General features: G+C 42.3%; 1 protein-coding gene across 1 annotated transcript in view; it reads left to right on the plus strand.

Annotated features, from left to right (window-relative positions):
• Positions 1-16,892, plus strand: part of FMNL2 (formin like 2) — a 278,340-nt gene that overhangs the window by 185,885 nt on the left and 75,563 nt on the right. The window contains exon 6 of the mRNA XM_026647487.2: positions 817-969. Within this exon, the coding sequence (XP_026503272.1) occupies positions 817-969 (153 nt within the window). The remainder of the gene's footprint in view (positions 1-816; positions 970-16,892) is intronic.

Consider the following 16,892-nt stretch of genomic DNA (forward strand, 5'->3'; position numbering starts at 1 on the left):
CAAAGTTTTATTTTTAGATTGAATACATGTGTATATATATTACCATTGAAAAGAAATGAGACTTTTGGTGGAATTATAATAAAATTAATTAAGGAAAATTATATATTTTAAAATATTACTAACACTGGAAAAACTGCACACAGCTTGTTTTAAAGATTTTGTTCCTAAAATTGTATAAGTGGAAGCAAGTTAACGTGCCAGAGTTTTTTTTTCCCCTCTAACATGGTAAACGTAAGTAATAACCTCAAAAAATGTAAGAGGAACAACCAACTCTTGCTTTAAATGGCAACAAAGTGGGTAAGGAGTCAAAAATCAAGAAAATCTATAATGATTTTGTTAATGTATTACATATGGTTCAAGATTAGCCTTGGCCAACAAGCCAGTATAAATGCTCAGTCACATATTGATTGATGAAATTAAATTAATAGCCACACCATGTATTGATTTATTAAAATAAAATTAAGACAGCTTTGAGCTTCCCCCTCCATTCTCCAAGGCTGTTAGTCATCAGCAAATCAGTCAATGTTGTATTTTTTTACACTGAAATAAGATTAATTCATGGCTGTTTGATTCTTCTTAAATTATATCCCTGTGTTGCTCATTTCTCCTTTTGTCAAGTTCCAGATTTGCTGCAAAATGTACTTGAATCTAGCACTGTGTTCCAGCTGAAGGGAAATTGTTTTGCATTGTTTTTTTTAGTTTTTTCTTGTAATCTGTTGGGACCTAGTAAATCTGCAGATGTTTAACAGGAAGGAAAAAAAGCTATGTACATCTTTTTTTGTGTAAGCCTACATTGGAATTTCTATTTCCTTTCAGTTTTGACTTTGAAAGCTTGGAGAACAATGTGGAAAACTCAATGGATAAATCCAAACCTTGGAGCCGTTCCATTGAAGACTTGCATAGAGGAAGTAACTTACCCTCGCCAGTTGGCAATAGCATTTCCCGCTCTGGCAGGCATTCTACTCTACGGTAAGGCCATTTAATCAGGGAGTAGGAACTACCTTACAAATGTGGGTGCCTGAGTGAGGAGGATCATGTTGGTTTTAAAGTTATAATAATAATAATTTTCATTTGTATAACACCTTTCATCCCTAAGACCTGTACAGATTCGACATACGTAGGAAACAAAACACTTTGCATTGAAATGCAACCAACTTTCAGGTGGAATGAAGCAGTAACTTAACAACACACAGCAGCTCTACGCAACAGTTGAGGGGATTAAGAGAGGAATATATCGTCCATTTTCAATGGCAGAGTAATTGAAGCAATTGAATAATGTAATTATTCAAATTAGAATGTAGCTAGCACACTGGGTGCAATCTCTTCTCTTGCAGACAGTGCCAAGGGGTCTTTAATGACCACAAGTGGCCAGGCCTTCATATCTAACATCTCATCCAAAATGCAGTATCTCCAACAGCACATTGCCCCCTGAACATCATGCAGGAGCACTGTATCAAAGGGAAGACCATTTCCCTGTTGCAATATCACCATCACCTCTGGCAGCACTCTGAATTTTGCTTTGAGGTCTCCCATTCAGGAATTGAACACATATTCACCCTATTTAGTTTGTGATATCTGACAGGATAACTGCTGAAGAAAGCATAGATGGTGACTATTTTATATATGTTCGTGCTACATGGATACTTTTTAATGTTACTCAACATAATGAACAGCAACTTTAGGGTACCAATATATAGTCAGTTGTGTCAGCAATTCAATATGGCAGACGGAATTTAATGGTCTGTGGTTTTCAGTTGTTTGGCCCCTTTAGGATATTTCTGGTTAATATCAGCTATTGAGAAGATAAAGAAACTTGGAACCACCAAGTATTTAGTAATTTATTCTAGATCTTCCACTTGAAGTTCACATTTGACTTGCCAAGTACTGCTAGGTTGGGCTTTCTTAGTCCCAGATCAGGGGATAAATGGATGCACTTCAAGCTACAGCAGCAGTTGGAATGGATCTGAAGTCTAGAAGATTTAATTCAAGGATTTCAGAAGGCTAAAAGGAGAAAAGTAGAGACTTGGAGCTGGACACAACCCTTGCTGAGAATACACAGAATTGTAAAATGAAGTGAAATCAAGTTGGCCCAGGGGACAGGGTTTTCCTGAAAATGTAGCACAGGAGAAATCTTTTTTATTCCCATTGATGCACTGAATTGTTAGAGTGGGTCATTTTAATCTCCTCTAAAAGGTACTGTCACTGTGCCTGGTACCCCTGAGAAGGCCAATACGACACACCCCCTTATTCTACTTGTGGACTGCAAAAGGATTTTAGTATAGGCATTTAATTCAGAGTCTGGTATTTATCATTCAAGAATGTTATTTTAGGTGGATTCTAGTCCTGTTCTTTGTCACTGGGAGGTGTGTGTGACGAGTATACCAGGAATGCATAATTCAGGTGTGCATTACATGTTGCTTACATTTTTTCTCTTCCTTTCCTCTCGTTTCCTTCCATCCTTCTTTCCTCTTTCACATATCCCCTCTTTCCTCCTCCTCCTCCTCCTCTTCTTTTCCATATCACCTCCTCCTCCTGTGCATCCTTCCTGTCTCCTCTTCTCCCTTTTCCAAACCTCCTCCTCCTATCCTTCATTCCTTACCTTTTCCTCATCCACTCTCATCCATCTTTCAAAATGCCATCAGATCGGTTTCTCTGCCTGAACAACTTCAGTTCAAACGCCGCCAGAGCTGCTTTTCACCCAACTGTCTCTGGAGCGGCTTCAGTTTACACTCTGCTGGTGAGGCTTCAAGCCGGAAAATCTCGTAAGTCACAGGTGTAAGGTTACACCCAGGAGAGCTGCGTAGTACATGGTAGCAGGGTATTTAACTGCTGCTCATGTTTTATAATATGATAACCACATGTCTTAGGTGAGGCACTATGCCAAAAGTGGGGGTTCCCAGCTTCCGAAATGTGCAGTTATCACATTATAATTCATATTTCAAAGTGTAGTTTGGTTCTGTAGAGTGGGTTGTAAAAAGAAAAAATAAATTTGAAAGTTGTATTTTGAAACAAACAGTTGTTTTCATGTGAATAGTTTTATAAGATTTATACATACACCGCAAAGCCATAGTTGTTGTTTATAGTATTGCATAATTTAGTATTATTAATAGTAATAGTAAGAACAACATCAGCTCAAACTCTGACTTATTTGTACTTGGACCTAAGGAGAGTTTTATCTGATTGAGGACTTCAGGATTTGGCCACGTAATGATACGTAATAAAAGCTTATTTCAGTTGCATCTGAAAACACTGTAGGACTATAACCAAGTAGGATCCCAAAGCCCCTCTCCAGTTGCTGTATTCCGGGCGCTTCATCCTAAACGATGCACCTTTTTTTTTTTTACAGGAAAGCTGCATTTTAGGGAAATAAACTAACTTTCAAAGCCTTTTTAATTAGAAATGTGGGGAAATAGAACAGGGGGGCCTTCTTTTTAATAGCCAGAGCTGTGAATCTGAAGGCCCCGGAATAAACCCTCCAACAGAGATCTGTTATGCTGACTGCCCTTACACAGAGCGGTACAGGCCCAAGCCTGAGCAAGACTGAACAACACAGTTCTCTGCCAAACTCGGTCAAGGGTAATGGCCAGAGGAAGGAGGAGGAAGGAACAATGCAAACTGCTTTAGCAATATAATAACCGCAAGTTTATGAAATACATTAAGAAATTGCTTTTACAAAGAGCTGATCACTCTTGCAGTTGTAGCTACCTGCAAACTTTCCAATTCCAGCTATCTGCAATATTAGCCAATCATAGATCTTCTTTAGGCATCTCATGGTAACCCCCCTTCACCCGTAACCGAACCCCCCCGGAAAATAACATGTGCCTTGCTGAGAAATGTACCCAAACTGGTGCCAAGTACCACCCCTAGGGAAAACCACCAAGCGCCCCTCTACCCAAATAAACACCCAACTCTTGGGAAATAATGAGGAGGGTACCGGGTGGAGGAGGGGGGAGGGCTGACCCCAACCCCAATTTCTTAATTCATGACGTATTGTTTGTACTTTGCTTGCGGTTTGATGAAATATAAGCCGTCTGCGTGCGGCCCTCGGGGTGTCAGTCTTCGGACTGCACCCCAGTGCACTGGTATATATGTCAATAAACTGGCCTCAGGCTTGAGTCTTTGAACTAAAATCACGGCGTGGATGTCTTTGACCACAACAGAAAAAAGTTTTTTTTTTTTTTCTGAAACAGACTTTTTGCTGTGCAAATCAGCAGCACCTGACTTATGTCAATTTCTTTACAATCATTTTTATTATTATTTCTGTAAGATGGCAGGCATCTTGGATTACATCTGTTCCAAGGGCTTGAATTATTCCTAACATGTTTAACTTGTATAGGTCTTCAAAGCTTAGCTGAAGCTATTAGAGTATGTCTACACTGTGGTAAAAAACCTGCAGCACTGAGTCTCAGGGCCTGGGTCAGCTGACTCAGACTCTCAGAGCTTAGGCTGCGAGGCTGTAAAATTTCAGTGTAGGCATTTGGATTTGGGCTGGAGCCCCTGGCTGTGAGACCCTTCCCGCTTGCAGGGTTTCAGAGTCTGAAGTGCAGCCCGAGCCTTGTGAGCCCAAGTCAGCTGACCTGGGCCAGCTGCAGCCATGCCGCAGGTCTTTTATTTCAGTGTAGATATTCCCATAGGGTCCTGGATTGTCGTTATGTTTAGTTAAAATACAATGAATCTGAAATAAAAACCAAACAATGTTGTGAAGTAGGTGTAGGACCAAATTCTGCCCTCCACTGGTATAGGCCAATTTTATCCCTGTTGTAAATCCCTCATAGTTGATAATGTTGTCCTTGTCTTTCTATCCATTTGTTTGTCCCTGTCTTATGCATGCCCAAGATTATCCATCACTTTTCAAGTTGTTACTTTAATTGACTTTCTGCAGCTCTTAGTCAAATTCTGCCTAATTCCAGTCTCATAACTGTTTCCATAGCAACTAGTATATTTTAAAGAGGAAAGAGCGTAGCAAGACTGGGGACAGAAAACACAAAAATGGGGGCAGAATAAGAAATGTATGTATGTATGTAGGCTTACCTGAAATATCTGATAGAGAGTGGTGCTTTAGGGATTTTATTGTCACTTAACTGGGATGACAGCATTACTCCCACTTGAGAGTCATGCTCTCATTTCAAATTTAAGCCAGTACAAATTCTTGAGCACCCCTCTCCATTATGTATTTTGTGTATGCTGAATAGGCCAAATTCAGGTCTTTACTTGGGTTGTACTCAGACAAACTTCATTTCTATCATAGGAATCTATGGAAACTTTCCTGAGTTAAAAAGAAGTAAGAACGTCAGGAGTTGACTGTATCCTGAATATATTTTATTTTTGTATGTATGCATATGTATATATTTTGGAGGTGATAAGGTTCCCTCAGAATCAGTTTTCATTCAAATTTGCACTTAGAACAGGACTAAAATCGCTGTATCCCATGTTCTGATGATTGAATTTAGTCTCCAAATTTAACTCAATCATTATTCATGGGCCTGTACATCTGCAACTTTGAAACAACTGGAAGAGTTCGTTTCCTTGTTTAAAAATGGTACATGGGGGGAAAAAAGTTGTTCTTGGATCAAGAATAACATACATTCTATTCCACCTGGAGCAAATGTTTATGGCCCAGCTAGAGTGGAGATGCTGATAGGCCTCAGTTATTTCAATGTTTGTGGGTGCTGCCATTTTAAAACATTTTCTAAGCCTCCCCTTTTTGGGAGCATCCATCCTTCCCTGCCTTTTGTAGAGTGTAAGCTCATTATCTGTCAGTCAAGGGGATCTAGTTATGGAACCAGAGGGAATCAGGTGAATCCAGAGTCTTACCAACATCAGAACGACACAACATTGACACCCCCTTCTATCCCTAAATCCCTACTTCCCCCTTCCCCCCCCCAAAAAAAACTCTATCCCAAGCAGAGTTTTGACCCCAGAAATAGAGAAGTGCCAGTGACTCCATGAAGTCCACTAGGGACTTGCTTTATTATTATTGATTTTACGTGAAGACCCTCATGGTCACGGGTGGCAGTATAACCCTAATCTAGATAGGTGGGACTGGGAAAGCTGAATAACAATACAGTGCAATAGGCCTCATTCACCAAGGCACTTAAGCACATGCCTAATTTTAAGCACATAAGTAGTCCCACTGAAGTCATGTGTTAGGCATGTCTTTAAATACTTTGCTGAACTGGGGCCTTCATTCACTTTATATACATGAGTTTGTTGCACAGGTGTTTTATAGTTGTCCATGAAGAGTCTGTAGAAGCTGCATGAATGGCTTGTAAATGTTAGACTTGCTTATCAGTTTGACTGCTTAGGGTTCAATCCTGCAAAGTGCTGAGCAATAAGTTCCCTTGGCAGCTCTTCTTGGCAGTGTTACTGGAGAAGCATGGGCATGGAGACTGAACTAGTCTCTCAACCACTAAGGTCTCCAGGCTGTCTAGATGACAGATGTGGGGATCTGTGCTGTATCTCATCTATGGCAAATAGAGCTCTCCAGTCTCTGAAGGTGTCAGCTCAGCACTTTTCACAAGAACTAAACTCATTAACACATTCTTAGTCAATTCAATAAAAGTAAAGAAATGATTGCACTAGTACTGAAGTGGTCTGTTATTAAATCTAGATGAGGACTAGATGAGACTGGGGAACCTTGGCTGTAATGTATAATCAGCAACAATTTTCCTTTCCCTCAAACCGGCTTTTTCCATATGGATGCAGTGTAACAAATTTGGAAATATTGGGTCAGACATTCAAACAGCAGACATCAGCACAAGTATAAAAACAAAGTAGCCCAGCCACAGATGACCTCCCTCCCCCCTTTTAATGTCTAACTGTCGAAACTATTATAAACTGCAGGAGCATGCACATGGTGAGGGTCCCTTTTTTTCGTCTTCAGAAACAACTTTTTATAGGATTTCTTTAAAAGAGGGGCAAAGGCAATAAAAGAGGAACCATATGAGTTTAATTACTAGAGTAAATATACTATCAATGACATAATTTTTGACGTGCAGCAGAGAGGAAATGAAAACCAACAATCATCTGAATGTTCACATCAGCCTAACATTTGGTAACAAGAAATGAAAAGAAAGCAATAGAAGCTCAGGGCATAACCTCATCCACCCAAGTTTGGCTCAGTTCTAAGTGAGGGGTCTGAGCTATTGCCAATATAGTCTAACGCTAGGAAGGAAACAAATACCATAGGGCAGTATTACAATTGCCACTAAATAAAAAAAATACTGATTCCAGTGCATAGAATCAAAGTAAAGAAGTCCACATGCTAAAGCCATCACTAGTCTATGTCACTTAAGTCTCTTTGAGGCAAGTAGCATTTGATATAGGGAGCAAATGGGAATCAAGGGCAAAATTCCATTCTCCAGTATGAATAGCTTCTCTGCACTGCAGCTTTCTATTGCATATTCTGTACTTGTTCCTCACCCTGAATAGCTAATGGAAGTTCTGTGAGCATAATGAGTATAGAATGTTTAACAGTGATCCATGGTGTGGAAGATGATGGGAGAGGAGAGGAGGCAGGGATATTGCCGTAAGTGGAAACCCAAAGCACAGAGCAAAAACACGAAGAGTGATGCTGGAGTAAACCCACATATCAAACTAGTCTATATCAGAGTCCACGGAATTGGATAGCTCACTATCTTTTGGCAGAGAAGTGGATTAGATAACTTTTCTGTCACCTTTTTGACTAGCCGTAAAAAGGGTTTTCTTCTAGAGGGGAATCTCAGAACAAACATCTGCTGGTTCTTTTTAGCTGCAGTTTTGCCAGATACAGTAAAGATATGTTCATACCTGTTGCCTACAGTTGTTGTTTAGCTAGCATGAATCTCTTCTGCTTCTTCAGAAGAGATTAATATATAAGATTACAAATTGAATGTAGAGGCTTTAAGATCCAGCTTCTTAAATGTGCTCACTATGTAAGAAGTTGAGTAGGCATCTGGAAAGGCACATAAGTAATTATGAGCGTGGGTCAGGAGATTTCTCAGACTGAGCAGATTTCTTTTCAGGTAGTCTCTGGGGGAATATCGTATTTATATAATCTGTAGGCAGTGGGGGCCCAGAGTAATCCCAAGAGCTACTGAACTTCAAAATATTCTCACTCCCCAGACTCCATTTCTTCTGGCACTCTAGGCAGCCTGAAATTCTGGATCCTGCCTTTGTTCTCCAGGTCATCTTTTATTAGTATAAGGAGTGTTGTTTCCATCTGTTACATCTGACAAAAAAAATCTATAGATATTTAAAGGAATTTTGGAAATGCAGGAAAAGATGCTCTGGATTTTGAAGACTTTTTCCTAAAAATGGTATAATATAGATAACAGTAGGTTTGATTATTAACATCCAAAACGTAAATCACTTGTTCTTTCTTTAGTGCCTTGAAACAGATGAGAGAATTACAGAAAAGATCTCTATATAGCTACAAGTAACTTAGAACATTATGTTGCAGCTTTTTCTCCATTTTTAACAAATATATGTACTTTAACGAATAAAGGCAGCTGTCTTTAATTTCCCAATTCATGTTCAAATGGAGGCTCCAAAAGGGAAGTATTTAGTCACATTGATGACTTTGTGCCACACAGAGCTATGCATTGCTTTCAATTCCTGTTCAGCATAGATCTGACCCCTAGCTAGCATATAATCAATTTATATTACACTTAGATAGCTTAAGTTTATTATTTGGGCAAACCGTGAATTTCCCACTTTGAGAATGGAAGGAAAAAGTGCCTAAGTGTTCAGCACTGGCAGTTTCTGAACACAGTCACAATTGTTTACTCAAATAGGCTATAGAAAACCATGCAATCAGTGCTAAATGGTGGGTTGATGTAGTGAATTAACCCCTTAATATGTTAGTGTATAGGGCCAGGTGCCCTTTACAAATGGTGTCTGCTTATTAAAACAACCAGCAATGCAAAGCAGACCAGGAATAGAGACCGTTAGGGTGTTGACACATCAAAGCTCTCGTTGCTCTGGGGTTGTAGACAGAAAGGAGTAAGCAAGATAGCTCCAGTTTTAATGTATGAAACTTTTATTACGACAGCTGAAGCCACCCAAAAGTTGCCTGATTTCATATTTCATAATAAACTTTAGGTCTGATCCTGTAAAGATCCCAACTCCTGCTAAAAGTCACCTGTCTGAATTCAGGCCTTGAAACTCAGTATAGGTTAGCTCAGGGACGGGCAAACTTTTTGGCCTGAGGGCTGCATCGGGTTTTGGAAATTGTATGGAGGGCTGGTTAGGGGAGGGGGCGTGGCCCACCCCCCCCCGTCTCCCCTCCGCTTCTCGCCCCCTGACAGCACCCCCTCTCCCCCCAGGACTCCTGTCCCATCCAACCCACCCTGTTCCCTGACTGACCCTGGAACCCCCGCCCCTGACTGCCCCCCGCTGCCCCATCCAACCCCTCCTCTCATTCCTGACAGCCCCCCCGGGACTCCTGCCCCATCCAACCACCCCTTTTCCCTGTCCCCTGACTGCCTCCAGAGCCCCTGACCCTGACTGCCCCCTGCCACCCCATCCAACCCCTCCCTCCCTCCTGATTGTCCCCCGGGACCCCTGCCCCCATTCAACCCCCCTGTTCCCAGCCCTCTGACCTCCCTGACCCCTATCCACCCCCTCACCCCTTGACCACCACCCCGAACTCCCCTGCCCTCTATCCACCCCCCCCCCGCTCCCTGCCCCCTTACCGCACTGCCTGGAGCACCGGTGGCTGGCGGCGCTACAGCCACGCTGCACAGCACAGAGCACCGGGTCAGGCCGGGCTCTGCAGCGGCGCTGCCCCAGGAGCTTGCAGCCCAGCCGCCCAGAGCATTGCGCCGGCAGTGGGGCGTGCTGAGGCTATGGGGGAGGGGGAACAGCAGGGGAGGGGCCGGGGGCGAGCCGCCCGGGCCAAGAGCTCAGGGGACTGGGCAGGAGGGTCCCGCGGGCTGTAGTTTGCCCACCTCTCGGTTAGCTAAATGCTTACAACTTTTCAAGTGAACTTGGGTCCTGTTTCTATCAAACCTCCATCCAGTTTTGACTGAATTGGAGCTATTTATGTTTTTGGGTTCCTTTTATCTCAAAACTCAGGGCCTGTAAATTCATTTGAATTGAAAGCAAATAAAAAGTTTACACAAGCCCCTGAGAACCAAAACTGCACAGCTGTGACCAAGCAATAGAACTTTGCTTAGCTCTCCATAGCTTATCACTTGACACTCATTTCTCACTAAAGCCGCCATTTCTTACTCTTCTAATAGCATAACGGATGCAGCCATGGAAATTTCTGAGACAACAAGGTAGGATGTGGTAACCCCATAGCACAGTGAATTCTAAGAAGGCAATTCCTGATACAATTTGCCATGACACAAAGCTGGCTTAGTGATTTTATTTCATACGTATTAATTGAAGAAAGACTTTGCTTGTATGTCTTTCCATTGGAACGCATGTGGCAATCCTACAACAAAAGCATGATTTTTTCCTTCCAAAGGCTTTTTTCCTTTCCTATAAGGCTGCATATGACACTGGGAAACTCATGGAATTTTTAAACAAAATGAACTGCAGACTTCATTCAGACTGTGTGTACTCTGGAGAGCATCTATCCATGGCACCCATTTCCCTTTAACTAGAGATCTGATCCCTACTGGAACTGAAGGAAGAAGATGGGCAAGGCAGAATTAAGGCAGTTATAAGCCCAGACCCTCTGCTCTGAGCACACTATACAGAGGACGATGCAAAGAATTGACTACACAAAATTAGTGTACTTTTGTCTCTGTATGCAACAGCTGTACAGACAAGTGGAACCAAATGTGTAATATTTAAAAACTAACTCAGAGAATTGTAATACTTTCCTGAATTAGGTGTCCTGCACAATATTTTATATTTATGAATGGAAAATTTAGCATTAGTTGGGATGAGAGCACCAGTGATGCCAACTTTTGCAATTTTATCACAAATTTTGTGTTATTTGGTGTTTTTCTGAAAGTTCTGGCTCCTGGAGTCGTGTGATTTTGTGAGAACCTCATCTTTCACTTAAAAAAAAGTTTTTGGTCCTCATGGTTGAGCAGAAAAAATTGAAAATATGACCTCTCACTAAAGGCTCAAAAACCAGAGGGCCAGTAAAAACAGCTCAAAATGTTCTTTTAAAAAAATCTCAACATTTTAAGCCAATCTCATGATTTTGGGAGGCCTGCCGTATGAGTTTTGAATGTCTGGGGTTGGCAATACTGGAGCACCTTTCCATGCTGTTACTTGCAGTGGTATGAATTTCTTTAATTAGGTTAAAACTTGGTGTCCCAATCAGTGAAATAGAGTGAACCTGACAAGTGCACAAGGAGAAGCTGCTAGCCTGAAGTGGCTGAGAAAGGTTGATTGACTTTGACCTAGTAGGAGGTAGCAAGAGGTCTTGAGTAGCCAAGAACAAGTAGATGGTCTGAGGTGGGTTAAGAGAAAAGGTCATAGCTGAGTGTATGCAAACAGCCTAGAGCATCAAGGAGAAAATGCAGAGCTGGAGCAACAGAATATATGTCTGTTTCCCAGAGCAGAGAAAAAGAGACTGCTAGTCTAAGGCAAAATGAGAAGAAGTTAGCCCTCCCACCCAACACATTGGCTAAAAGTTAGTGATTAGCTCAGAGTGACTGTAAGAATTTGGCTGCCCCTCATCAAGGAGCTCGGACTCTTTACTGTATAAATATGGTATTGTGCACAAAAGTAAAATCAGGCCTAGTGGTCTATGACAAATGGAAACCTTTTGGTCATTAGTTTTGCCTTTATCTTCATTTAAACTTATAAATGTTGAGGGTTACCATTTAAATTGAAACAAAGTTGTTGGCTTGCAAACCATTTCTAGCTACATAAATGTATCTAGGCTTCATAAAAAGTTGCCTGTGGCCTTCTACTGATTTTGCACTACCACAATAAAGAAAGGTGAGAAAATGCCTGATGTGGATATTCTGCATCATTTGACTATTGGGAATAGCTGTAAAAGGTAGTAACTAAACCAGTTTCCAGAATAGCTAGGTTTTATTTCAGATTTAGAGAGACTAGTTCTTATTCAAGAAATGAATGGGTGACATATTTCAACTCCATTTACTGAAATGATACTGAGGATGAAAAATATTAGTAAATGAAGAATACTCAGAGCTTAGGAACACTGTACTTTGTGATTTTCTGGTCTTTGAATGTTCAGTGGACAGTAGCAATGCAGACTTCTATCAAAAATTAATAATTTACTTGAGTTACTGCAGTGAAGAAGCAGAATATGAGAAGGAAGAGAGAAAGACTGACATTACATGAAAAATACCTTTAGTCACATAAAGTCACATTAAAAACTTCAAGAATGTTAAAAAATTACAACATATACACAAAGATATTAATAAAATAAAGCAAAACACATCTTAAGCAAACATTAAACAAGAATCAGTAAAGCATCATCATCACCTGGTTCACTCAAATATTGTTAATACACCAAGTCAACCCAAAAGTGTCCAGATTACAAGTCAGTCTGTAGCCGGGCCACAATCAGTGCATGGAACAGCCCTAGCACATCACACCGCTCTACACTGGCCATTCTGTCCTGGTGATATTTCAAAGGCTAGTTTTGCTTGACCCAGCAAGAAGTTAGTCAGGCAGGAAACTGGCTGAATGAGAGCCCTGTATCTCACTCTGAGAACAAACAGGAGCTTGGAGAAAACCAGTCCCAAACTGCTAGAAAGCTGTTGCAAAAAAACCAAAAAGAGAAATCGAACAGGGGCAGTGTAGGAGAAAATGAAACACTGTGTCTGAAGCCGAACAGAAGGGGCACTGCGCAGACACCTTAGGGGTAATATGGTGCACAAAACAACTGGTTGCTACGATGCTATGCAGGACGGTCCACTGCAAGTCACTGGAGCGCTTAGGAAGAGGAGGTTCATGCAGCATCCTCCAAGCTGGGGACAGAGACATCCCCCAAGCTGCATCAGGGACATCAGAGATTGTGGCATAATGCTGCCGCACCTTGACACACATGCCATAGAGCTGCCTCTTGGTCAGGGTTACAAAAGGAACATTCACCAAACCCTTCCAGGACAACAATCTGCCTGGTTGCACCAGGATCTCATCCACAGAAGGGAGACAACTAGTGAGGGGGACACAGGATTCCCGCTGGAAGAACAGTCTCTGCAAAAACTTTCTGCAAATACTGAGCAGCCTGCTGAGGGAGCACGCCTGGAATTCAGCCAGGACCTTATACAAAAAATGTACAGACCAGATTGTTGTCTGAACAGCAAGAGCTGTCGGTGACTTCCAGATTGACCAATTAGGAACAACCGTGAGGGGCAGCTTGGTCAACACACCCTGGGTTAAAGCCATAAACAGGCTCCTGGAGAGAACTTCAGCAGGAAAATATGGGTTAAAAAAAAGTGGCTCTTCCAAGAGCCATAAATTGGAAAATGCCTGGTCTGATTGCATGCTTTGCAGAAGTAGCCAGGTTATTAAAAGATCATTGTAGAATGGAGGCAAATCTAGCCTCTGTGATCGACCAGGTGCCAACAAAAGTAGTTGAGTGTCAAAGTCCATCCCCCCAGCCAAACAGAGAAGAGAGATGACAAGGGTTTTCCAGGCTTGTAGGGAGTCAGAATATAGCAACTGCTGAACAGACTGCAGGTGAAGGACTGCCTCCCTGCTGACTAAATTAGTGAGCCTCTAGCCCCCTTCATCTTGGCAGGAACAGCAAATCAGGGTGCAACCAGTGGTAACTATTAATAAATGGTTTAATAAGCCTCTGAATCTGACCCAAAAGTCTCGGGTGGAGGGGGTCCAGACACACTAGCTGGTTCCACAAGATTGAGGCCACAAGATTGTTGGCAGTCAAAACCCACCTCCAAAAAAGAGAGTCCAGAAAGGAGCTAGCACCATTTCTGCAAATGCCCTTGCACCTTCTCCTTAGCCCCCACTCGCTTCCTTAGCATATATTGTTCAGATCCAAAAAAGACCCCCAGCACCTTAATCCCAGAGGTGCCACCTCAATTGTTGAAATTCAAGTCCTGTAATAATTTGGTATTAAAACAGTAGTGGTAATCACAGACAGGAATAAGGAGAGACACACTGACATAATGATGATCAGACAAGTGAGTGGGAGACATGGAAGACCAAACAAACATATTCACACTGGCCTTCATGTTATAAAAGTGATCCAGTCTAGCCCCTGAGACCTGACTGGGAGTAGCCTTCAGCTAAGAATACTGCCTAACAATGGGGTGAGAGAACTTCCAAACATCTACTGGCCCAAAGGTCTGCTTGAGACAATACAGTTCCCTGGCTGACTGAGGGTGTGGCTCCTCATGGTTCATGTCTAAAACATAATCTACAGTGAAACTGAAATTCCCTCCCAGGACAATAATAGTATCAGGGTCACAGCCAAGCAGCATGGGCAAGTGTTTGCAGAAAGGACACAATCTTGCCTCAGAGTAGGGGCATACACAGTAAAAATATTTTAAAAAATAGTGACAATACAGGTCTCCACCTGGAGGAACCGGCTCTGCACAATCTCCTTCACAGAAAGGATCAGTGCCCCTGCACCCTGGAAAAAGAGAACAGTTACCCCAGCAGTGACATTGGAGTTGTAGCTTGAGAAAGCTTTCACTTCCCATTCCTTCAACCAGTTCCCCTGATTGTCATGGTCTCAGGGCACTTCTTGCAAAAGGACAACATCAGCCTGTTTTTGTCCGAGAAATTCAAAGAGTTGTGTTCTTTTATGACCATCCTGGCATCCGTTAATATTTAGAGAGCCAAAGTTGAGCAGCACCATGAAGACTAAAAGCAGAAAGTCAAGCAGCAGAGATAAACAATAGAAACTGGAAGTACTTTGAACAAGATGAGCCATGGGGAAACCTATATATCTTGAACAATCCACGAGCTTCTGCATCTTGCTCAGCAACGTTTTGAGATGGAAATATTTCCTACGATCAACTGAGGTCTCTCTCAAGACAAGGGCAGCTGAATGAGCAAAGCACTGTAAGACACAGAAATAGCCCTGGACCTCAACTCCTGGCTTCCCTTTAGTGCTGTCCAAAAAGTCACTAATCTCCTTCACGCTGTACCCACCCTGGCTGAGACATCAGGAACCAGTAAGGAGTCAGAGAGATCATCATCATCCTCTTCATCTCCCTCAGACTCCACCTGCTCAGACAAATGTTGAACCGCCACTATAACAGTCTCATCATTCATGAAGGAGGGAGATTCAGTGGGAGCAGCTGGCATGTCTGTTTTCCCAAGAAGGATAGGCAGTACAGCTTCAGGTGGGACCCAGCATCATCATTGCAGCATGCAGGATTGGGGGCTTGAGGACTCACCATGCCAGGGAAAGACAGTACCCCACTGGAGCTACCACCCAGTGCAATGCTATCCTTCTGAGGACACACAGCTCCATCCTCAGCCACTGTCAGCAGCTCAGGGGCCTCCAAAGTCTTAGCCCCTGTTAGAAGGAGTCACGCCTAAATCCATCTCGTTGGTCTGTTCTTCATCCACATCTCTACAATCTCTCTCTATTCCCTATGCTGGGAGGTGCTCCTCAACCTCCAGGACTCGTTTCTGTCCAGGCGCAAGGGATGGGATCACAGCAGAGGTTCCACTGTGAGGGCTGCTCCCTAGACAATGGCAGACCACCTATGGTGAGGAGGAGGTGATAGAATCTGGCAGTGCAGATGCAGGCTCTGTTTCCTGCTGGTCCCTTGATCCCCTAGCTCCCTTCCCATTATCCTGGGGTCCCACTTTCTTACCATGGACCACTGAGCCAGCAGTGCCTCGGCAGGAACCCTTCAAATGAAATATTTCACCACAAAGGAAATATTTCATACTTTCAGAGGTAGCAAACACTGTATAATTTGCCCCATCTGTGTGTTGTTTTTAAATCAGGTTCAAGGAGTGTTCAGAGTTATTTGGAACCACATAAACCTGGTGCCAGAATGACATAACATGCCTCACCTCTGGCTTCTTCCATCCTAGCAGCAGAAACTACCTTCCCATAACAGGATAGAACATACACTAGTGTCTCATTGTGAAGGAAATGGGGGAACATTGGAAAAACAGAAGTAAACAAGTAAACAACACAGTGCAAGAGACAGCAGGCACATACGAAACCCCATGCTTAGGCGTCAAACTGTTAAACCTATCTGAAGTGGACCCCATGGAGAAACCCCCCCACTTCCCAAGGAAAAGGCGGGGGAACCAACCACACTCCTAAAATAAACAGCAAGTAACAAAAAAAAGCACAGACTAACAGAAACCCAGCTAGTGTACACAGCACACGCCATGCACAGCCTCACTCTCAGAAACTGCCACAATCCCGAGAGAGGGAGAGAATTTAAGTTAAGGCTAAACAGATTACATATGACTTTCCTTGGGCTGGCCACATGGTTATTGTTTTAAAAAGTACCAATCATCATTAGACATCACAGAAATGTGTTTGTAATTCCATTCAGGCTGTGGTTAGAGAGAGATGGCTCTTAATTTTAAAAGTTATGATTATATATTGAAACTAGATTGACTGATACCAAAATCTGGATTGCTCTCCCCCCACCCCTTTTTTTTTTAACATATAAACCAAAAACTGTGGGCTAAATTGTGAAAACTGCAGTGCCAAATGTGAAGACGCCTGCATGTGTTTGAGGAAGGCTTCTTTTTACAAATGATGGAACCTAGTAAACTGGCCATGTTTTATCTATGAATGTCTTTTTTCTCAAATGGAACCGCTCATTGTGTAATAAATATAATTTTTTCAGATATTTTAGTGGCATTAATGTTATTTAAATCACTGTCGCTATCTCTTCATTGATTTTTAGACTCTGTTCCTACATTTGGAGATCTGAGTTTGATAGTTTGAAGACAACAAATGTAATAAATGTTGGGCTCAAACAGCCAGTTTACTGCAAAGACAGGCATTGAGAAAAAAA

The sequence above is a fragment of the Terrapene carolina genome, unplaced genomic scaffold (genome assembly GCF_002925995.2).
Source record: "Terrapene carolina triunguis isolate 2854851 unplaced genomic scaffold, T_m_triunguis-2.0 Scaffold62, whole genome shotgun sequence".
In the NCBI taxonomy this organism is placed as follows: domain Eukaryota; kingdom Metazoa; phylum Chordata; order Testudines; family Emydidae; genus Terrapene; species Terrapene triunguis.